The sequence below is a fragment of the Tiliqua scincoides genome, chromosome 11 (genome assembly GCF_035046505.1).
Source record: "Tiliqua scincoides isolate rTilSci1 chromosome 11, rTilSci1.hap2, whole genome shotgun sequence".
In the NCBI taxonomy this organism is placed as follows: Eukaryota; Metazoa; Chordata; class Lepidosauria; order Squamata; family Scincidae; genus Tiliqua; species Tiliqua scincoides.
In genome coordinates this window covers 22980485-23003558 of record NC_089831.1, presented here as the reverse complement: position 1 = coordinate 23003558, position 23074 = coordinate 22980485, and the positions used below count along the sequence as shown (strand labels likewise).

General features: G+C 47.3%; 1 protein-coding gene across 1 annotated transcript in view; it reads left to right on the top strand.

The window, feature by feature from the left end:
* GRIK4 (glutamate ionotropic receptor kainate type subunit 4) overlaps nt 1–23074 on the top strand; it is a 174858-nt gene that overhangs the window by 113174 nt on the left and 38610 nt on the right. The window contains exons 11-12 of the mRNA XM_066639707.1: nt 11566–11673; nt 12757–12960. Of these exons, the coding sequence (XP_066495804.1) occupies nt 11566–11673; nt 12757–12960 (312 nt within the window). The remainder of the gene's footprint in view (nt 1–11565; nt 11674–12756; nt 12961–23074) is intronic.

The following is a 23074-nucleotide window of genomic DNA, read 5'->3' as shown; positions in this document are numbered from 1 at the left end:
TTGCCAGAACGTGACTGTGTTCAGCCATGAACTGCCTCAGGGACTCCGGCTCCTGATTTTGCCTCGAGGTTGACTCCTGAAGCCTTTTCCATAACTGGATGTAGCCACAAGGCAGTGGTAGATGAATCTCCAGCAATAGTTCCTTATATTTTAGACTCTGTCTCCCTCTTCTCTCCCTTCAAGCAATGCCTCATAGACTTCTTGGAAAGTCTCTGGGTGGACGTAACTTTAAGAAGTATGGCATTAATGGCATGTGACTTGCCTGCAGTGCCGATCCATCTTTGTCTCTTTCTCTTCATGAAGCTCTTTATCCTTCCAGCTTACCAAGTGCTGCTTTTCAGAGAGGGGCTTTTCAGATGGATTTATAGAATTTGCTCCATTGCTCAAGATTGTCTGCATCTTCCATAATCTTTTAAGTGGAGTGTAGGTGGAGTGGCAAACTCTGGCAAACTCTTTTTAATCTTCCCTCTCCCTCTTCCTCTGGGGCTTTGTTTGTGCCTCATCCCAGGCCATCTGAGTGTCCAGTTCTGTAGCAATTTCTGTGCTTGCCATGAAGTTGTGCTCCTTGGAGGAGCCGATGCATTTCCACCTTCCATTTTTAAACCAAAAGCAAGTTTCTAGACCACAGGTTTGAGACGCATCTTTGAAAACCGAAGTGCCTTCCTTCCAGAAGTCTCTGCTCTGCCAACAGCTTCAAGGTTGTGCTGATGTGTTAGCCTCTCCCCGCAACTGATTTTGCTGCCTCATTCACAAGCAGTGATGTCAGGGAGGGGGTGCATTTTGAGGAATTAAGGAAGTCTTGGCAGCTCAGAAAGATGACTACACCAGAAGGAAAACATTGGGAGACTGAAGGGTTCTGTATAGAAAACAATATTGTAAAGACCCGTATTGGGCCTTGGGCAGCCTACCTATGTATATGACTTTGGGCAGAAGCCTAACCAGGTCTACTCAGAAGTAAGTCCTATTTTGTTCAGTGGAGCTTACTCTCGGGAAAGTGTGGTTAGGATTGCGGCCTCAGAGTAATAACTGAAGAGAAGAAATCTGAGAATGAGAAATAAATAAACTCAGAACTCTTAGCAACTATAGGCTGGGGGGGCACCATTATTCAGTAGAAGCCCCCATCACAGTGATACTACATCATCACATGGCATCCATCTTGGGAGCTTCTGGGAGGAAAAATGGCAGCCACCAGACCATGAGGGTTAGGTGGAGCATGGTGACCAGTGCATAATGTGTGACAGTGAATGGAGGAGATCTGGGAGGGGGAAAGTGGAGATGTCCCCTCCTCAAATTGGAACCAGAAGCTCTCAACTGACAGCTTTTGGCTTACTCCTGCTCCAAATCTGTTGCTTCCATCATTCACCTAGCATGGATAAACCAGTTCCAAAGTGCTCTTCAGGGTGCCATGAGCTGCCCATCCAGAAGTTCCAAGGTGATCTGCTACCTTGATTGCCTGTTAGCCAGCACCCATTGTCAGCAGACAAGCCATGCCGTCAGCCAGGCTTTCAATAATAGGACAGCATGCTTCATCACAATGTCTTTCAACTCCTTTCAGTTGGCAACCTTCTCCCCCTGTTTGGCTTTTCTTCCCAGGCTGCATGTCAGTCAGCAAAACACAGCCCGTCATTTTCTTTTCAGATTGTAGCCGAGAAGCCTTTAAAGCCTATCAAATTATTAATAACACTGTTATAATGCTTTACATTTTCAGAGCACTGAACAAACACGCACTCTGTGCCATGCAGTTATGTGTTACTGCGAGTTAAATAATGCAGGTAGCTGATAAATAATAGAGGAGAGAGAGATTGAGGCAGGGATGTGTGTGTGTGAGAGAGAGAGAGAGACATGCTTAGGCTGAGATCTAAAAGATCATGGAACATTTGCAGTGGGAGGTGACGCCACACAGCAAGAGCTCAGCCCCCTTCTTGCGTATAGTTCCTAACCTGCCCCCATCCATTAAGAAAATCACTTCTTTTTGTACAAGTGCCAGGCAAGTGCTGAACACACAGGTGCATGGCTAGCCAGCATATCAGCGTGGGGGTGGACCTGGCCAATCTGCCCCCTCCATACATTGGAGGATAATGCCTGACTAGGGCTACTGATGTCCTGGAAGGGTGGAGAGAGCTATGGGAAGAGTCTGGAGAACATGGTGCTGAAAACCTTCTCTCTGACCTTTGAAAGGAGGTCTGCCCAAGGACTCTCGGTAGCTTTGCCGTGTGTTCCACAGGGGGGAAAACGATGCCACATTTAGCTACTTGCTTTAAGTTGAGGCTCATTCAGCAATGTTCTGGGTGTGTGGCGGCTGCAGCTGGCATGAGGTCGTCTCCTATTTATTTTTTCAGTGAGGAAAAAATAAGTGTAGTGCAGTGTTTCCCAAACTGTGGGTTGGGACCCACCAGGGGGTCATAAGCTGACTTTTGGTGGGTCACAAAAAGTTTTTGAAACATTAAAAAAATATTTTGCAAGCACTCTTGCCAGTTTGCAGAAGAAAAGAGTTAGCTGGAATGCTAACCTATGGTATGAGGTAATCTTCATTCCCCCAAATTAAAATGTCATGTTTTCTGATTTCTCTAGTAATTGGTGTGCCATAGATTACATGTGAACCCAGTTTCAACTTTTTGCCTAGCCTAGAAGTCCCTAACTACACATCTTGCTCTCCAGTTCAGCTTTCTGAGTACCCTGGAATGACTGTAAAGGTTTGGGGGAACAGTCCTTGAACTCCATTTCTAGGAAGAGTCTAGCAAATGTCTATACACATACTATATGTAAGGTTTCTAGCAGCCCCAGGAGCACAGGAACCTGATTACACAGACCTACAAAACTGAGGGTCAGAAAAGTTTTTCCCAAACTTTATGATGCTTTGATATGAATTTGGGGTGCCAATTCCAAAAATGGCATCCATTTTGCCCTCTCATGTCTAGTTTTGGAGATATAGTATAGCCTGGTTAGTGAATGGTTCAAGCAGCTTCCTCATGAGGAAGCCATGGTGGTGGCTTCCTCATGAGGAAGCTGCTTGAACCATTCTCTAATGAGGCTATACTATATCTCCAAAACTAGACGTGATATAGCAAAACGGATCCCAAAGGATCTCCTCTATGGAGAACTCATGCAAAGAAAGTGCCCTACAGGTAGACCACAACTGCGATACAAGGACATCTGCAAGAGGGATCTGAAGGCCTTAGGAGTGGACCTCAACAGGTGGGAAACCCTGGCCTCTGAGCGGCCCGCTTGGAGGCAGGCTGTGCAACATGGCCTTTCCCAGTTTGAAGAGACACTTTGCCAACAGTCTGAGGCAAAGAGGCAAAGAAGGAAGGCCCATAGCCAGGGAGACAGACCAGGGACAGACTGCACTTGCTGCCAGTGTGGAAGGGACTGTCACTCCCGAATTGGCCTTTTCAGCCACACTAGACGCTGTTCCAGAACCACCTTTCAGAGCGCGATACCATAGTCTTTCGAGACTGAAGGTTGCCAACCATTGCCATTTTTGGAATCGGCACCCCAAATATACCCAGGAATTGGTGTAACATTTAAGAAAGCAAAATGTGTGTAGGCCTGTGTAATTATTCATTTTTAATTATTATTCATACATAAAATATATTCTCTCTCTCTCTCTCTTGTCTGGTGGTTTGCAATGGATTGTTTTAAAAAATGGGTTCTGGTGCTAAAAAATTTGGAATGTACTTGTGTAGTGGTTTGGGAATTAGACTTAAATCTGGAAGATCCAGGTTCAAATCCTACTCAGCCACAAAGCTATCCAGGTTACCTTGGGCCAGTCACTGTCTCTCAGCCTCACCTACCTCACAGGGTTGTTTTGAAGACAACAGATGGGGAAGAGCTTTGTACATCACCCTGAGCTCCTTGGAGGAAGGGTGGTATAAAAATGTGGAAAATATATAAATCTGTCTTGGAAATCAGTGAGAGTTAAAGAGCTTCCTCTTGAAGTCAAAATTCAACAACAGTCTTAATTTATGAACCCAGTACTGCCTATTAACCTCTCTTTCCTCCTTTACAGTCAGCCCCTTGGAGAAATTTCAACGTTATTATTTTAAAATAGACATAATTAAGAACAGTTTTACTAAACTCACCATAGCCCACCGCAAGAGAATCAGATGTCTCTGGGACGCAGACATGCCATTCCCAAGGGCCAAATTAGCCAGCAATTGTTCAAAGCACCATCACTACTTCTTTTAGGGCCAGCAGGCCTCTACATGCCCCTGATATGTTCTCTCTTTGCCTCTCTCCAAGTCGCCAGGGCTTCCTGCTCATCAGCTTTGATAGAAAATTCAGGGAGTCTTGAAGCTGATCCACATCTCCCCTAGCAAGCAAATTAGTGGTGCTTAAGGCTTTTTCATCCTCCTCCTTGGTGCTGCCGGCCAAGGGAGCCTGCAGTGCTAAGTGATTTAATATTTAATATATTTATATAGCAGGTCCCATCATGGTTTCTTATTTAGTCTAAATAGTTGAGAGCACATCCGGAAGGGAAAAATTCTCCAGCCAAGCTAGATGTTCTCTCTGTTTCTGGCAAGGCACAAAACTCTCTGCCTTGTCTGTAACAGCAAAGGGCAGTGATGGTCAATTCCTTTCCATACATTGGCACTGAAATCAGATTCTGTTCCTGGAGTCCCAGGGGTGATTGTGGGGGTCTGGAGCTGAAGTTTGTGACTCCCATCAGTGGGCTTCCAGTTTCCCCATTCAGCGAACGCCCCAAGTGCATTACCTCCCAAGGTAGGTGATTTTACAGGAGGACAGTCTCTACTGACCCCTGACTTTTCCCTATATGTGCTAGAGCTGGTGAGGGGGTGCTCTTTCACTGAAGAGATTTCATATGTTCCTCTTTCTTGATTCTGGACTAGTTGTGGCAGAAAAGTGATAGACAGGAGACTGAAGGACAGGAGACTGAGTGAAATAGCTATGAAGTTTACGGTATCTATTGCAGTAGATATTTAGCAGACCCCAGCAAGCACGCACCTTTCAAACATGCAAGATTTCTCCTCCTGTTATCCCCAAAACAATGAACTTCCAGAGTCCTTTGCATGTTCCAAGCCTGGACTTCTTCTGCCAAAACTATATTAGTATTTTCACGCAAGGGTCTAATCCTTTCTCTCTGGCTGATAAGGAGCGGTTCACTGGATTGCCTCACCATATCTCCAGCCCAAACGGTTCCTTTTTTTTTCCCCTTTAGCAAAGATAAGGATCTTCAAAAGCGAATGATAATTGCTTTTTTTTCCCCCCTTCCCCTTGGGGAAGGAGAAGGAGCCGGCATAATAGATGTGCCATGGGTGTGAAGCAAATTTACCTTCCATTTCAGGCAGAATGGCTGTGCTGTTTGCAAGTCATTCCAGTGCATACATATTCAAGGCTGCCTGTTTACTGCCTTGCCTACAGGTAAGGAAGATGGGAGATGGTGCCCTGGAGTTTGGAGGGCATACCATCCCTCCTTGGTATCAAGTGCAGCTTGGAGAAGCAAGTTCACTAGGTACTGACTTGGTAGGTACTGACTTGGTACCTAGTCAGTATAGGTGTGCGCCACTTAATGAAGGGGATACGTTCTCCTATCCCCATAGTTATGCAATTAGGGGCGCAATCCTAACCAACTTTCCACCATTGACTTAGCCGCAATGCAGCCCCCAAGGTAAGGTAACAAGCATGCCCTTACGTTGAGAAGACCCGCTTGACTGCCTCCCCACTGCAGGATGCAATGCATGCCACGTTGGCACAGCTGTGTCAGTGCTGGAAAGTTGGTTAGGATTGTGCCCTAGGTTGTCAAGTGAACATTCAGCCCAATCTAGTGCCTTTGTTGTGTAAACAGGCACTCCCTGCCAGAAACTAGCTGACCGTACAGGTGACTAGAGATAGATTGCCTCTTCTTTGCATTAAGGGCCTCTGTTGTGTAAACAGACACTCTGCTGCAGGCTACGGGAGTCCTGACAGCCTCATTAAGAGCCTCTTTGTGCTTTGACCCCCATCATGTGGAAGGTGCCAGACTATGTATCTATGACATATGTATTTCTCAGAAACCCCACACAATGGCAAATTTCTCCAGCCTGCACCACCACTTTGTACTTAATTAGAGTAGACATGGCACTAAAGAGATGGCACAAATGCAGCAGTGAGCCCCAATAGATATTCATACAGCCTAGGATCTTAACAAAGTGAACAATTGCCCAAGTAATGATTTTCTACTGTGGATTTCTTATGCTTTGTTTGCTAAATTCTATTTTCCTTTCTACTTTCCTGTTGACTGCAGCAGACTTGAATTTTGTTGACTTCATCTCATACCCTGTTAGAAAAGATATTAACTCATTGCCTGCTGCCTCTCCAGAACTGTAGCCTTGCCCATTTAAAAGAGCTTTTACTCACTTGAAAAGTAAAGCATATATGAATTGATGAGGTGCATAATAGTTAATGTAGCTAACAAAGCTACAGGAGTTATGCTGTGCTAGAGTTTAGTTTCTCATTCCCAATAGTTTGTTAAAATGGGATAACCCATAATTTCCCCCCCCCCACATGCTTTATCTTGTGTCCTGAGTACAGTAGTATAATGTCTGATGTTTTTTTAATCACTGATGTCTGATTTTTTTTTAATGTCTGATTTTTTAAATTCTATTTTCCTTTCTACTTTCCTGTTGACTGCAGCAGACTTGAATTTTGTTGACTTCATCTCATACCCTGTTAGAAAAGATATTAACACATTGCCTGCTGCCTCTCCAGAACTGTAGCCTTGCCCATTTAAAAGAGCTTTTACTCACTTGAAAAGTAAAGCATATATGAATTGATGAGGTGCATAATAGTTAATGTAGCTAACAAAGCTACAGGAGTTATGCTGTGCTAGAGTTTAGTTTCTCATTCCCAATAATTTGTTAAAATGGGATAACCCATAATTCCCCCCATATGCTTTATCTTGTGCCCCGAGTACAGTAGTATAATGTTTGATGTTTTTTTAATCACGTTCATGTTTTTACTGTGTGTATTTTATATTGTCCATTGTCTCTCTCTCCTGGAAATTGTTTTATGCCAATAAAGGACTCAATCAATCAATCAATCAATCAATCAATCAATCAGTTAAGTGGAAGGTTGTTAAGTGGCAGGTACCTGTCCAGTGTTTGTAGGCCTGGGGAAATACACACTAGTTGAGAAAAGCAGCCAGCAAGCTCCTCTTCCTGCTCTGGGTAGGTGTGTGATTTCTAAGCCCTCCAGCGTTGGTGGGAAAGGTTTCAGCCTGATTCACAGGCAAAGTGCTGCCCTAAGATGAGTGCATCATACAAGTTCCCTCTCACCACCACCAACTCTTGAGAGAGAAGATCTGTCACTTTGGTGCTCTCTAATGGCTCCAACTTCAGACACAGGAGGGCTGCAGGAGTCAATTAGTGCCATTACCAGACCATCAAGGAGGTCAGCTCGGAGTCGCACAGTGTGAGGTGGAGTAACCTCAATGTATTTAGCCTCGTCACTGCTGAACAAGCCAGGGTCACGTCAGCTCTGGTGTCAGGAGGCGGCTGAAGCAACCAATTAGTTTCAACATGCTGGCAGGGAGAGAAGAAATTACAAACTTCGAGGATTGTCAAAATGAAAGTTCAGCTGCTCCTAAATAACTAGTTAGGAGATCTGAAGGGGGAAAACAGAGCTTCTCAGCTCTGCTCATCACTATCAAGTGGTGGGGTGTAGTGGTTAGCAGCATGTGCTACGAGCTGGGAAACCCCCAGTGTGAACTTTCAAAGTGGCATTACAGCACAATCCCTGTTGTTGGCAACCTTCAGTCTCGAAAGACTATGGTATTGCACTCTGAATGGTGGTTCCGGAACAGCGTCTAATTTGGCTGAAAAGGCCGATTTGGGAGTGACAATCCCTTCCACACTGGGAGCAAGTGCAGTCTGTCCCTGGTCTGTCTCCCTGGCTATAGGCCTTCCTTCTTTGCCTCTTAGCCTCAGACTGTTGGCCAAGTGTCTCTTCAAACTGGGAAAGGCCATGCTGCACAGCCTGCCTCCAAGCGGGCCACTCAGAGGCCAGGGTTTCCCACTTGTTGAGGTCCACTCCTAAGGCCTTCAGATCCCTCTTGCAGATGTCCTTGTATCGCAAAGCACAATCCCTATGCGTGTTAAAAAAAACTTTGCATTCATTCTCTTGTCATCCATGCAGCCCCCTTGCGAGGTTGGTCAAGATTCTGCTTGCATTGCAGATGAGAAACTGAGGGGATGCTGAGGGCATCTGCGCAATCACAGCTAAGATTTGAGGGCCAAATCTTTTATCCAGTTTTCCAGCACTGGTGCAGCTGTGCCAACAAGGATTGGGCTGCATCCTGCAGCAGGGGTGCAGTTACAGAGGCCTCCTCCAGGTAAGGGAACATTTGTTCCCTTTCCTCAGGGCTCCATTGCAGCTGCACCAGCACTGGAAAGTTGGATGGGATTGGGCCCTGAACCAGGGACATCCAAATTCACAGCTCGCTCTTTTGGCTACTGTGCTGTACTGGGGAGGGAGAGAAATATAGTGATCGAATAATTGAGACGTGTCCGGGGTTGTCCACAAGCCCAGAGCACCCCATTCTCAATCACCAACACTTTAGTGTTGTCTCCCTGGAGGCTTGCTGCATTGCTCAGCAATGGGGGCTAAGTGCACCTGACAGCGCTCTGTGGTGATCTGTTCAGTGCAGCCTCCATTGCAATGGCAATCCTGCTGCTACATCCAGGTTACTCAGACCCTTACATGCTCAGCATGTCATGGGGCGGGGGGCTTTAATAGTCCTGGCCAGTGATGGAAGGAGGCAGCTCAGGAGCGGGAAGCTGAAGGTTTTTTCTGGTTGCCTCCTGCTAAGGAGGAGGGTTCTGCCTGTTAACCCCGTGAAGGAGGAGGACAAGGGTGAGAACCAACCTCCTCCTGCCTAAGGCCCACCCTTCTGCGGCCAGGCTTAAACACAAGCAGCAGCTGTGCTCAACCCTCCCTGCTGGTGCAATTCCCAACTCCTAATCCAGCAAGGATTAGGCTCCTGGTTGAATCATTGGGGCTGATCCTTGGGAAGTGGCTAATTAATCTTTTAGGCAGCAGCAAGAGAGAGGAGAGAAGATCAGGGCAATTAGTGGGCTGAAGGGGATTAGTTGGCAACCTTCAGTCTCGAAAGACTATGGTATCGCGCTCTGAAAGGTGGTTCTGGAACAGCGTCTAGTGTGGCTGAAAAGGCCGATTCGGGAGAGAAGGGGATTAGGACTGTGCAATTACCAGAAAGACGCCTGAGGACCCCAGAGGCCCCTGGAATAGACAAGTGCCACAAGATATTATAGTGCTGTGTTCTAGGGCTGAGCTATTGTATAAGAACATCAGAACAGCCCCACTGGATCAGGCCATAGGCCCATCTAGTCCAGCTTCCTGTATCTCACAGCAGCCCACCAAATGCCCCAGGGAGCACACCAGGAGACCTCATCCTGGTGCCCTCCCTTGCATCTGGCCTTCTGACATAGCCCATTTCTAAAATCAGGAGGTTGCACATACACATCACAGCTTGTAACCTGTAATTGATTTTTCCTCCAGAAACTTGTCTAGTCCCCTTTTAAAGGCATCAGGCCATATGCCATCACCCCATGCTGTGGCAAGGAGTTCCACAGACCAACCATAAACTGAGTAAAGAAATATTTTCTTTTATCTGTCCTAACTCTCCCAACACTCAATTTTAGTGGATGTCCCCTGGTTCTGGTGTTGTGTGAGAGGGTAAAGAGTGTCTCTCTATCCACTTTATCCTTCCCATGCATATGTTATACTGTATATATAAAACATGTTATAGTGCTGAGTTTTGGTTATAGCTACTGGTTGTTTAAACAAAAGGGGTTAAAACGGAGGAGCCAGGGAGCTCAGATCCAAGGCCTTACAAAGCTTACTTGCAATTCCTTAGATCTGAGCGATCTAGGGTTTCGGATTAATAATCTGCAAATCTTGCACTGTAGCTGAGCTGTGCTTCAAAGAGTTTTGGTTTGTTTTGGCCAGGTCCTTTGGCCTTTAACCTGAACTAATGAGAACATTGTTTAGGAAGTTGTAATGAAGTTGCAACTTGTCAGAAAAGTAAGATTGACTTTCCAAGTAGAAAGGAGATTGGTTTTGAAACTGAGTGGCCCTGTGGAATTTTTATTTTAAAAAAAGAAAAAAAGACGGACATGTGCTTAGCTAAGGTTTTAGTCATCTGTGAGTCCATAGGGTCTTGTGACATCATGTGGCACACAAGGGAAAAGCTAGACACTTTCAGTGTGTCGGGGAAGGATTTATGGCTCCATTCCATTGCCACTGGAGAGTGTAAATTAGTTTTAATAGAAATAACATGCAAGCTTAGATAGGGTGGATTAGACTCCTTGTTGAGTTGTTGGGGTTGATTAGCTTGAGTAAGGGTGCCTCCTTGCCCAGTTAGCAGGGGTGGGTTGGAGGGAGTTAATTAATATCTAGGCAGCTGCAGGAGAGATCAGGGCAATTAGTGGCTGAAGGGGAAGGGGAAGACTGAGAGTGCTTCAGCTCCAAAGCACTGACTCCTGCTAACTGGCCAAGGAGCACCTTTTAAGGGGTGATTCTCTTCTAATTAGCAGGAAGAGAGCAACTACTTCTATTCACCTTGACATGGCTTCTTTTCCAGTGGCTGGTGTCTCATGTGCATCAGATTGTGAGCCCCTTGGCTTTTTATTCCATTTAGGATAATAGGCCACTTTGTGTACTTTTGCGTTGAAAGCTATATAGCAGGTGGTGGTGGTGTAGCTGGAGGGGGGGTGGAGCAGCCAGCCTGCAGGGAGGTAGGCGAGCGGCCCCTCCCTTCTGAGCCATTCCCGGCGGGGGAGGGGGCAAAACGGAGCCATATGTACATTCCCACCCGGAATGGCTCTGAAGGGAGGGGCCGCTCACCCACCTCCCTGACAGGCTGGCTGCTCCGCCCCCCTCCAGCTACGCCACCGATAGCAGGGGTGGCCAACCTTTCAACTTTAGGGCTCCTGGACCTTTAAAAATGATGTAGAAGAAGGAAATTCATCTGTGAGAAATGCACCTGCAGAAATTCCCTCTTCTACACAATTGTCAAAGGTCCAGGAGCCCTAAAGTTGAAAGGTTGGCCACCCCTGCTATATAAAACGATTATGAACAGTAATAATCTTAAGGAGAGAAACAACGGAACAGTGAAGGGTTAAAGATAGATGTATATGCTGAGCTTTAGGGCGGAAATCAAGAAGGAAGAGTGCAGCTTTCCATTCTGGGAGTACTTGTCTCCAAGGCCATCAGCCTCCCAGATGCCATGCGGAATCCTGCTCACACAGCCACTAACCATCCATTCTTCCTCCTTTACACCCCTTGGAATTGGGCTCATGGGAGAGATATTGTCTTTATGCTGAGACTCTTTTTTGCCAGCATTGAATGGCTGCTGATTTTTTTCCCCTTCTCTCTCTCTCTTTCTCACTGACATAATGTTGGTGGGGTGTACTGTAAAATTAATGAAGCATCGACATTTGCCTTTTATGGGGCTGGCCCAATTGTAGTTGCTTGATGCAGCCATATGGCAGAAACCCATAGTAATTTTCACTATAAGCGTCCCAACTGTGCTCTTCCTTTCTGCAGATTGGACGCTGGCATGTGACCAAAGGCCTCACCATGGACAACCAGATCTTCTCCTCCAACGTGTCAGAGACCCTCTTCAACACCACACTCATCGTCACGACCATCCTGGTAAGCGTGGGGGGTTGTGGCCATCTCCTTTCCTCCCCTGGCACCTCTCAGAGGTGGCTCCAGACATTTCCCCTTGCTGTCCTTCACACCCACAGCCCCACCCCTTCCATGCATCCCATGATTGCAAGCTGAGATCCTGAAGAACAGGCCGTGCAACTACAATCTGCTGCACTGAAGACCGTTTTTTGACAGTGCAATATCACCTGCATGGATGCATCAAATGGAAATAATACTGGATGAGTTTGGTTGCATCACTTATCCCCAGCAGTGGCTAAATGCCTTCTGGTTTTCTGATGCTGTTCTTACTGCCCAAGCTTTCCACACTTGCTGCATTACCGGTTATGCTTTGAACATGTTCCTTTCAGTCTCAGAGACTTTGTATTCTGAATCCTTCCCAGTTGGAAGGGCCCTAGATTGCAATTATGGTGTGCAAAGCTCTTAAGGTTTCTATGAGCTATCTACCCACTAGGCCTTACCTGGGCAACTGGGAGCCTGCAGCCCATATCCTGCAGCCAACATCTGCCCCCTGCCCTTTTCCTGGAAAATGCCAGGGTTCGTAGATCAGACCCTCCCTTCCCAACCTGCTGGGGATAGAGGTGGGCAGGAGGGAAGTCGGTGCTTTTCAGCAGCCCCAGGCATACTTGTCTTGGAGACATCAGCTGTCCCAGGCCCCCATGGGTCACAGCCCACATCATTGATGATGCTCGTAGTCACTCCTGCTCCACTGTGCTTTGCATTACATAAGTAGTTCCACATCTCCTGCCGTCTTGTCCCATCTTTGCCTGAGCATAACGATTAGCCCACAGAACACCATTTTCCATTACGCTCGTCACTGACCTGACGGTGGGAGCTTTCAGTCAGCCAAATGACGGCCTTTCCAGTTTGACTGCTGCATCCCAGATCATTTGGAAAGACATGAGAATCCAGGCCAGAGAATCCTGTTCCCAGAGCTTTGTCTCCTTCCTGGCGATTCCCAGCAAGTCCATCACATCACCCGCCCCTGCTTTCCGATTTGTGCTAAATCTAGTGATGTTGCAACTCCATGACTAAGATGGGAATGACAGCTGCCCAGTTTCGATGCAGGAAAACCCTTATTTAATGCTCAAGGGGAACCATCAGGAGCTGGAAGGGAACGATCGCTATGAGGGCTTCTGTGTGGATATGCTGAAGGAGCTGGCTGAGATCCTGCATTTCAACTACAAGATCCACCTGGTTGGAGATGGAGTCTACGGCGTTCCTGAGGCCAACGGAACCTGGACGGGCATGGTCGGGGAGCTGATTGCTCGGGTGAGTTGAGTCAGTGCTGAGAACTGAGACCTTGTGCGCGTGTGTATAAAACAGGAGTGTCTAAAGTTTTTGGCAGGAGGGCCACATCGTCTCTCTGATGCTGTGACGGGGGCCGGGGAAAAAAAGAATTAATTTACATTTAAAATTTGAATAAATTTACATAAGTTTACATAAATGAATATATTAAAGTTGAACTTATATCAATGTATGAAGGTCTTGCAATAGCTTGAGGCCTATAAAAGGCCTTGCACAAAGCAAGGCCGGCCTTTCCTTTGCTGCCGCTACTGCATCACAGGTGTGAAAGAGCAAGCAGTGGAGGGAGCCCTCATCCCACAGCTCACACGAGAGGTCAAACAGTCGCCCTCATGCTGAGAGCAGTTGTGTCAGGCCAGTGTGGGCTCCAACAAATCTCCAGAGAGCCAGAGACTCATTGGAGACTGGGGGCTCCTTGAGGGCCACACTGAGAGGCCTTGAGGGCTACAAGTGGCCCCAGGGCCGGGCTTTGGGCACCCCTGGTATAGAACCATAACTGGAGCTAGGGGGCACCCCGCCCCAGGCACTATGCTAAGGGAGGGTGAATGACTGCCCCTCTGGCTCTGCCCTAGTTACAGAGGGGGTGCTGATGGCTTCATGCCCCCTTTTCCCATGGAGGCTCTGCTTGAGCCTCAATAGGAGAAGGAACAGGGCACACGAAGCTGCTGCAGTGAGCGCCCCTTCTCTGGGGAGAACCCAAAAATGGTGTCACATGACATGTCATATGATATGATGTCACTGCCCCAGGCACCTGGGTGACATGTTATGGCTCTGTGTGTGTGCAGACTGAAGTAGTAAATACAGTACCGTATATGCTTTTTTAAAATGCTTGGGTTCATTGCCAGTTTTGCTACGAATTTGGTGATTTGATACGTTTTATTGTTTCTGGTCTTGCTAGCAGCATTTCTTGGGTAACTTATTGAAGGGAAAAACAGGACTGAAATATATTTTAGTTGATGGAGATTTTAAAGGGTTGACCTAACTTCTCTCAGATGAGGAACATTAGAAAAAACTTGACTAGTGTTCTGTAAAAACAGGATAGGAAAGTCATTATGTCAAGTTGACCTGGACAAATAACATGTGCGTCATAGCTTTCCCAAAAAGAAAATTCCAGGGTCTTGTGTAATCAGATTTGGGGGCAGGGAGTCTTTGTGATGCAGAGCAAAGAGACTTCCTAGTTAGGGCTGGAATCATGCACCAATGTGCCCAATAAGGAAGTGGAAGTCACATGGGTACAGTGGTGCCTCGCAAGACGAATGCCTCGCACACTGAAAAACTCGCAAGATGAAAGCGTTTTTGCGATTTTTTCAGGTGGCTCGCAAGACGAATTTTTCTATGCCGTGCTTCGCAAGACGAATTTTTTCTATGGCTGTGCTTCGCAAGACGAATTTTTAAAATTGAAAAGTTGAAGTTTTGTGCTTGAAATTTTTGAAATCCTCTGTACAGTATGTATGCCTTTAAAGAGCACTTAATAAACACTTTGTAAACCAAATTTGACTTTGTTCTGACTTTTTTTGCCCATAGGAACACATTAATTAAATTTCAATGTATTCCTATGGGAAACCGCACTTCTCAAGACGAAATTTTCGCAATACGAAACGACTTGCAGAACGAATTAATTTCGTCTTGCGAGGCACCACTGTACTTTGTTTGTTGCAAGGTATAACAGAGAAGTTTTGTGCGTGGTTCTCTGAGAAACAAAGGATCCACCATGGGGTAACACTTCTGCATCGAACCTGTATCCATCCTGAAATCTCAAATCTATTTCTAATCTGTAAATAGCTTGTAAATAAATTTTGTATTGGCAACCTTCAGTCTCGAAAGACTCTGGTATCGCACTCTGAATGGTGGTTCTGGAACAGCATCTAGTGTGGCTGAAAAGGCCGATTCGGGAGTGACAATCCCTTCCACACTGGGAGCAAGTGCAGTCTGTCCCTGGTCTGTCTCCCTGGCTACAGGCCTTTCTTCTTTGCCTCTTTGCCTCAGCCTGTTGGCCAAGTGTCTCTTCAAACTGGGAAAGGCCATGCTGCGCAGCCTGCCTCCAAGTGGGCCGCTCAGAGGCCAGGGTTTCCCACCTGTTGAGGTCCATCCCTAAGGCCTTCAGGCCTAAGGCCTAATAAACTTATATACACTTTTATAGGAGTTTGTGCCTGTTTAGCATTGACTCAGAGAACGAATCCGAAATATTTCCATCATAGTAATGCCAGGGCTGTTGCCAACAAGAGTAGATGATGCAGGGCTGTCAATCGTGTGTGAGTTCTGAGAAAGGAGTTGCAGTGAGAGGGATCAAGGAATGAAGTCCAAGCCAAAGAGAACTTCCAGCTCTATATCTCCATGGGCAGGTGAAAGGTACCCCCCCCCGAACCATCCTGGCTCACTTTTTTTTCCCCAGCTGCTGGGGGTGCTCCTTGCAGCAGCTGGTGGGTCCCATTTGATCTACCCAGAAATCTCCTTGGAGAATAATATTAGGTGACAAGGTAGTAGCATTCTGAGAAGGGATTGTGGATAAAGGCAACGGTGGTCATCAGCTTCCAGAAGGACCACCACCTCTGATAAGTTTGGCCATCTTTTACCACCTTCACACTTCCTGGAAACTTGCCAAAATGACCCTCCTACTTTGCCATCTAGAAATGGGCCGTAAGATTTGGGGGGGGGGAGGTTGGCTCAACACTCAAAAGCCAGCAGAAGCCCTTTCTGGTAAAAGGAGATAAACCTGCTGGGGCCTCGGCCTTCTGTTGTTGCTGTTTGTTGCTGGAATGTTTACCGATGCCTTGGGCTGTCAGTGCAGATTTTTCTGCAGATAAATAGCTTAGCAGCCATTTTTCAAGGAACTGAGGAGGAAGGGTCACAAAGGAGCTCATGATGTCTGCAAACAAAAGGGGGGAAGAAAGGAGCATTTTATGCGGTGCTACAATTCTCTGTCAAGTGGCATCTGTGGATTTTTTGGAGAGATAAGCATTTTCACCTTGCCTCTTCCTGGAATCAAATTATTTAGCCGTCCTTTTTGTATCAAAAGAATGGGGGGGGGGGGGGAGGGAAATACAGAAACTTGAACTAGGGGCAAAAAGAAGTAAATAAAGTTTGGCTGAAGATATCCCATTGCCATTGCGTTTATGAAATTTCTATGCACACAAAATCAATCCATGGATTGAATCGGTGCTTTGTCAAAAGTTGTAGCCTGGTACTTAGCAGGTAAGGGCATAAGAACTGCTAGACCAAACCCAAACCAACTAGACCCCTGTGGCATCTTCCATGCTGGGCATTATTGTTGTCTCCCAGTATTGCCTCTACATGGAGATGCCATGAAGTTACTCTGGCTTGTAGCTGGTACTTACCCACCACGGATTCCTCCAATTCTTTTTTCAAAGCTATCTAAAGTAGCGATCACCCTCACATCTGGTGAAGTGACTCCTGCAACAAAGTTGTACGTAGTTGGAAGGAGGAGTTCCTTTTTGCCTGTTCTGGACTTGTCAAATGGATTCACTGGGTGACGCTTTGAGAAAAATCCCCATCTACTTTCTCCATTGCCTTTATTTCCCATCCTTCTTCCATCCTGGACATCACGGCCTCATATATGAGGTTCTCAGGAGATCTCCCATCTGGACACTGACCAGGTCTAGGACCTGTTTGGCTTTAGACAGCTAGCCATATCAAGAACCCTAATATCATGCTTGGAAACCCCCATAAGAGCCCACCCAACATTTTTTTTTCTCCAACCAAGGCCCTCCTTCAGATCCCTCTTACCTTCTGGTATGGCAGATTGGGACCAGAGAGAGGCTGTCTTGGTCATGACAGCTCAAGTAAGGAACACCTTCCCCAGCCAATTCCTTTTCTTGTGAGTTGTCTCGGGGGCGCAGAGAGTGAGGTTTCCAGAACTTGCTGCCAGAATTCCTGGTGCTTTACAGAAGGGCCCATGAAAGATGGAATGAGAAGGAAGAGCATTGGTGGGAGTTCAGAGACTTGTAGCCTAGTGCTAGAGCCTTGACACCTGAGCATATGAGAGGGAGGCAGACAACAGAAGGACTGTAGTCAGAGAAGTCAGGGTGGGGAAAAAGTTGACCCCCATCCAAGCAGGTGATTATAGCAGCCTGCAAGAACTTTGCAAAGGCTAGTGAAGGACTATGGCCCTTGTAAGCCACAGCCAAAACAATCCACCTTGAGTTCCATGAAAACATTTGAAATTGCACTGCCCCTGGGGCCTGAAATCCTTCACAATGTAACAGAAAGTCACCCAATGAGCAACTCATGTTTGACTTAATCCAGACCAATTTCTAACTCCATTGTACTTATGGTTAAAAAAAAAAAAAATTAAGATGAAAATCCAAAACATGACTTTCTCTCCCCCCCTCCCCCCACAAGAGAAATTCTAAGAGAATGAAAATTCAGAGGAAACAATTAATGCTGGCTGCCACAGTGCAGGGTTAATTACAAACACTTCTGTACTTCACAGGGTTTGTGTGGGGGTAAGTACATGAAAAAGAGAGACAGAGATTCATGCAGTGTGCTAATTAGAGCGAAATAAAAGACTTCAAGTGTGCACACACGCAGCTAGTCTGAAAAGTGCAGTGGAAAAATATCTCAGCTTTTGGGCTGAGAAATATGAAAATATTTCTTTGCCTAGAAAATGCCTCTTCTGTTTTTCCCTCAGATATATATTGTTTGTGGGCTGCAGAGAGTGTTTTAAAATGACTTGACCAGCAGCCAGTGTTTTATTTTTTAGTGGTGTATCAAAGGTCAGATGGGTAATGAGCACCCTTGAACAGACTGATGACTTAGAGCTGTGTTCTTCAACCTTGGGGTTCTGACCCCAATGAGGTTGCGAAGCCTCAGTTGTGGGGTTGCGGCAACTTATGGAAATGAAGAAGGTTGAAGATCACTGGATCACCACCAGGTAAAAAGGGCTCAGCCCCCACTCAGCCAGGCACCACCATATTGGATCATGTGAAATCTTGTGAGATCCAAGACGGTACCACTCAAATATTGTGAGATCTTGCATGATCCAAGATGGCAGTGCCCAAATATCATGAGATTTGGGTGCTGTTGTCTTGGATCTTGCAAGATTTCAGTGATCCAAGATGGTGGCGCCCAGGAAAGCTAGTAGGAGGGGCCATCAGCGGCATCCAACTGTGCCCCTGTGAGTGCGCCACGGCACACAGTTTGGGAACCACTTACCTGCCTGTATAAAGCCAGTGTGTGTCGGCTACAATTGTGCAGTTTGTTTCTGGATTCAGTGAAGGAAGTCATTTTGAGTCAGGGCTGAGATGGTGGAAGAGGAACTGGTTGGCCCACCGCGCCCCAAGTGCTGAGTCCTCCCATTGCTTTCTGAAAAAGAAAGATGTTAGGATTTCCACCCGTGGCACTCCCACATCACGTCTTGTGTGTCCCCAAGTGTCTCTGCACCTGCGATGATTGGTTGCCTGGAAGGAAACCCATGTTTCAGAGAGGCATGAACCGAGTTGGTTGCCAGACACATAGGAAAGAGCAGTTCAGCAAATCCACCGCCAACCTCACAGCAGCACTTGAGGCTGGCTAGCTGCTCATTAGTATTTCAGGAGCAGGCTCAGAGTGGCGGTTTCTTGGAGAATCAGACCTCATCATTCGCGTGCGAGTTCTGCCTTTAAAAGGGGACTTTTGCCCAAGTCTATTAAAAAAAAAAATCCTGCTTGCTCTGCATGAAGCCAGCTTTTCTATCATTGTCTGCATATGCATGCCAATGGAGTCCAAGCAAGCAGGATTTTTTTTTTAATAGACTTGGGCAAAATTCCGCTTTTAAAGGCACAACTCACACGCGAATGATGAGGTCTGATTCTCCAAGAAACCACCACTCCGAGCCTGCTCCCGAAATACTAATGAGCAGCCAGCCAGCCTCAAGTGCTGCTGCAAGGTTGGCGGTGGATTTGCTGAACTGCTCTTTCCTATGTGTCTGGCAACCAACTCGGTTCACGCCTCTCTGAAACATGGTTTTCCTTGCAGGCAACCAATCATCGCAGGTGCATGGCGGGAGCATCGGTCAGTTCAGTTGCATGCACAGCAGGCATAAATAGAGGGGGTGCAAAGCATGAAGTTTTGCAGGGAGCCTCACCGCGGCATGAGGCTGACCCCCATCCATCCATCCCTCTCTCTCTCTCTCTCTCTCTCTCTCTCTCTCTCTCTCTCTCTTCCCCTCCGAGTTTGGCATCTCAGTACTGTAGGGCTACAAAGGCACTGCAGGTCCCCAGTGTGAATATGCGACCTTGGAAACAGGTTTTGATTCACTGTCTTTCAAAAAAGTCCAAACAAGACCCAAACACACAAAGAACTTCAGTTGCCAACTGCTGTCTTTGTGTAGAAGGTCAGTGCCCCCTCCCGAAAAGCCATGGAGGCCTGGATTGTGAAGCCTGTGAGGTGCACCGTCCTCAAGGCCTGCTCCTTCTTAAACACGGCTATTGCAGCATTTGACCCGCTGACCCTCGGTGGCGCTGAATTCCCACCGTATCATTCCATGCTGTGGAGAAGCAGCCTCTCTTTTTACAGTGGCTTCCAACAGAATGAGCCATCGGTTTAATCAGAGGTGCTGATCACTCTGCCGGAGCATAAAAGCTCCCTCTGGTCTGAGGGAGAGGAACGGGGTGTAAGCAGAAGTTGCTGATGACCTGACTTCACCTCTGGGTAAAAAAAAAAAAAGACAGTGGAGCTTTTTTTTCCTCTGGGCTGCTGTTTGTTCCCTGCTCTATTACAGAGTTTGATGTTTCATCTCCTGCTTGTGGGCCTCCCATGGGGGCACCTGGTTGGCCACTGGGACAGGGCTGGCCTTAGGAGGTGTAGGGCCCAATTCCACACAATCCTTGTGGGGGGGCCCTTTGCTGCACAATCCTCATGGGGTGCCCTTGCTGCAGGCCCCCCTTACTCTCAGCAAACGACTGGAGCCAGGCATGGCACTGGGTGCCCCCATGGCACTCGGAGGTAGGTTGGCGTTGACACGCTGATGTTGGCACATCATCATCATCATCATCCAGGCATTTATATACCGCCTTTCTTGGTCGTCAGATTTCTCCTCAGACTTTAATTCAAGGCGGTTTGCATGGGCAGGCTGTTCTAAATCCCCATAGGGATTTTTACAATTGAAGAAAGGTTCTGTCTTTCAAGAACCGCAACATTTCAGATGGATCTTTTATGGTCTGTTATCACTTTCTGGCCTCCTGATTCCTCCCTCGCAGGCTGACAAGCAGCTCCTTCATCTCTCCAAGAGCAGGTGGAATAACTTGGCTGGGCTTGTCAGCTGCTTGAAGGTCTTGCCATTCACGTTGCCAGGTGGCCTCAAACTGGCGACCTTCGGATGTTATCTTCAGGCAAACGGAGGCTAAATCCTCTAGACCAGACCTGCTTCCCATGGCTTCCAAAGTGGCCCCATTTCAGGCCGATTGGAAGCAGCGGTGGAGAGAAGCTGCTTCCAGAGTGGCCCAGCTTGAGGCCAGTCAGAAGCAGCAGTGGATGGGAGGAACTCTGCTCGCTGCACCAGTCTCTGAATGGAGACTGACCTCCATGAGAGGTGCGGGCTGCGACGGGAGGCAGCATGGGGGCCCCAAGAGGTGTGGGGCCCTATTGGGTGAAATTGCCTTAAAGCTGGTCCTGATTGTGGGAAACAGGATGCTGGACTAACTGGGCTCCCTTGGGCCCAATCCAGCAGGGCAACTCTTTATGTTCATGAAAGGGATGGGGCAAGAGATGCCACCTCACTCCTGCATTCAGGGCTGATAAGGCCAGCATAGGAGAGCTATGTTTGGTGTTAAATCCTGGATAGTTCATTTTCCTTTTTTTTTTTTAATTCCCCCTCTCCTGTGCTTCCCCCCTCCCCATGGAAAGGCCTCATCTCACCAGTCAGTGCATGCCCACGGCATGTGACAGCAGCCTTTTTATTCTGATGTGTTTGCCTGTGCCGAGCAAGACTCCGGCTGTGCTGAGTGATGCCTCTTCCTCGCGTCATCTCGTCAGGGGACGTCAGCAGCAAGCCCCCTTGCTGTTCCAGCTCTCAGAGAGGCTTGGGAAAGGATTCTTCAGAGCGCCACAACCCAAAGGCGCTCAATTTACCTGTTGCCCGCCATCACTCATCTTCATAAAACAGGAAGCCGAGCTGAAGAACAAGAGCCATGTAACTTAATTAGCCGGAGTACAAGCCGCTGCCATTGGTACAAATGACCCTTGGATGCATCCTGGCGGTTATTTATTGCTTGCCGCTGCAGTGCCTGCCAGGCTAGAGATGCTTCAGTTAGAGAAAAGGGCCGTGCTGCAGTTGGCAGGGTGTATAGAGCACAGTTGGGAGAAGAAACCTGCAGAAGGCTCATCATCTAAGTTGATGGCGAGGTACAAGGGAGCATGGAAGATGCTGAAGAAAGGGGGGAAGGTACAAGGTGACAGCAATACAAGCGTGTTTTCCGTGTAAGCCAGCCGTGTGCCCTGCCACTTATCTAATTACCATCAACTCGGAACAGCACGACAGGCCCCCGTGCCGTCCGCTGGTTGATCTGCTTAAAATTCAGGGCAAAGCAGAAAATAGAAACCTTATGAATTTTTATAAACTAAATGGATGAGGGCAGGGACCAGGGATTGCTGTAGGCGTTTTGGTGCCCCAGGCAAAAACATTAAACTCCCCTACTCCCATCCTTTGCGCAGGATAGTTTGGAGATCTGTCGAGGTTTCCCAAGGTTGCCGAAGCTGAGCTAATGCAGCCCCCGGCACCTTCATCTGCCCATCCCTGGTGCTTATGGTGCACATGGGTGCTGGTACTCCACAGATGCACTTGCTCCTGTGGGTTTGGAATGGAGTGGCATCAGCAGAGAGCAGCCTTGGGCAAGAGTCCTAATGCTGTATAGCCATTTGTGCCACTGCCATTGGACACTTTTCCCTGCCCTCCCCTGGGGACATAAGAACATAAGAACAGCCCCACTGGATTAGGCCACAGGCCCATCTAGTCCAGCTTCCTGTATCTCACAGCGGCCCACCAAATGCCCCAGGGAGCACCCCAGATAACAAGAGACCTCATCCTGGTGCCCTCCCTTGCATCTGGCATTCTGACATAGCCCATTTCTAAAATCAGGAGGTTGCGCATACACATCATGGCTTGTACCCCGTAATGGATTTTTCCTCCAGAAACTTGTCCAATCCCCTTTTAAAGGCGTCCAGGCCAGACGCCATCGCCACATGCTGTGGCAAGGAGTTCCACAGACCAACCACAAACTGAGTAAAGAAATATTTTCTTTTGTCTGTTCTAACTCTCCCAACACTCAATTTTAGTGGATGTCCCCTGGGTCCAATGGGGACCTTCAAATTCCTTCCCACAATGACCTTGAGACAGCATTGTTCCATGGACAGGTGCCAGTGGCAGTGGGGAATTATTTTTCACCATAGTGCCCTGGAATGACACAGAACTGCCAGGGCAAGCTGTCCCTGAACCTCAAGATGGTCCACTGGCAAGCACTTTGCCAAAGAACCACTCAAGCCTGGAGTCAGCCCTGGTTAGCAATCTGAGTCTATCTGTAACCATTTGATAAGCCTAGACCGCATCGTTGACTTCCAGAAAAGACTACTCCCCTGCCCACACACGCACCTCCCAGTCTGTATTGCAGCTTCGTGTGTATTTTAATTTTTAGCCACTTTGATATAAAAAAGCAATGCAGGGAAGAAGTCTACTTCTTCATGGAGTTGCTTTGACAAGATCAATTCTAGCTCTGGGTACCGTGCGGGTTTGACTGATTGCCTATTACCTCTGTTCTCTTTTTCTCTCTAGAAATTATTCAGAGCAGTAAACATCAGCTTAAATTGCAAAGATGGAAGGAGCACTAAAAGAAACCACTGTCCATGAGAACAAAACAGTTTTTGCTGTCTGCCAGATGGCAAGTAGGGATGGGGCCAGGCGGTCTTCCCTAGGGAGGCTACTCCAGAGCCTTGGTGAAAGCACTTGCCCCTTTAAAAACATTTTGGCAGCTACTGAGCCCCAAATTGGCTTGGTTCTCCCAGCATGCTGTCAGGATTTAATTAAGGAAAATAAGTGAAGCATAAATGTGACCCTCCACTCTTGGTGGAAAGCAAACATTTCAGCTGTGAA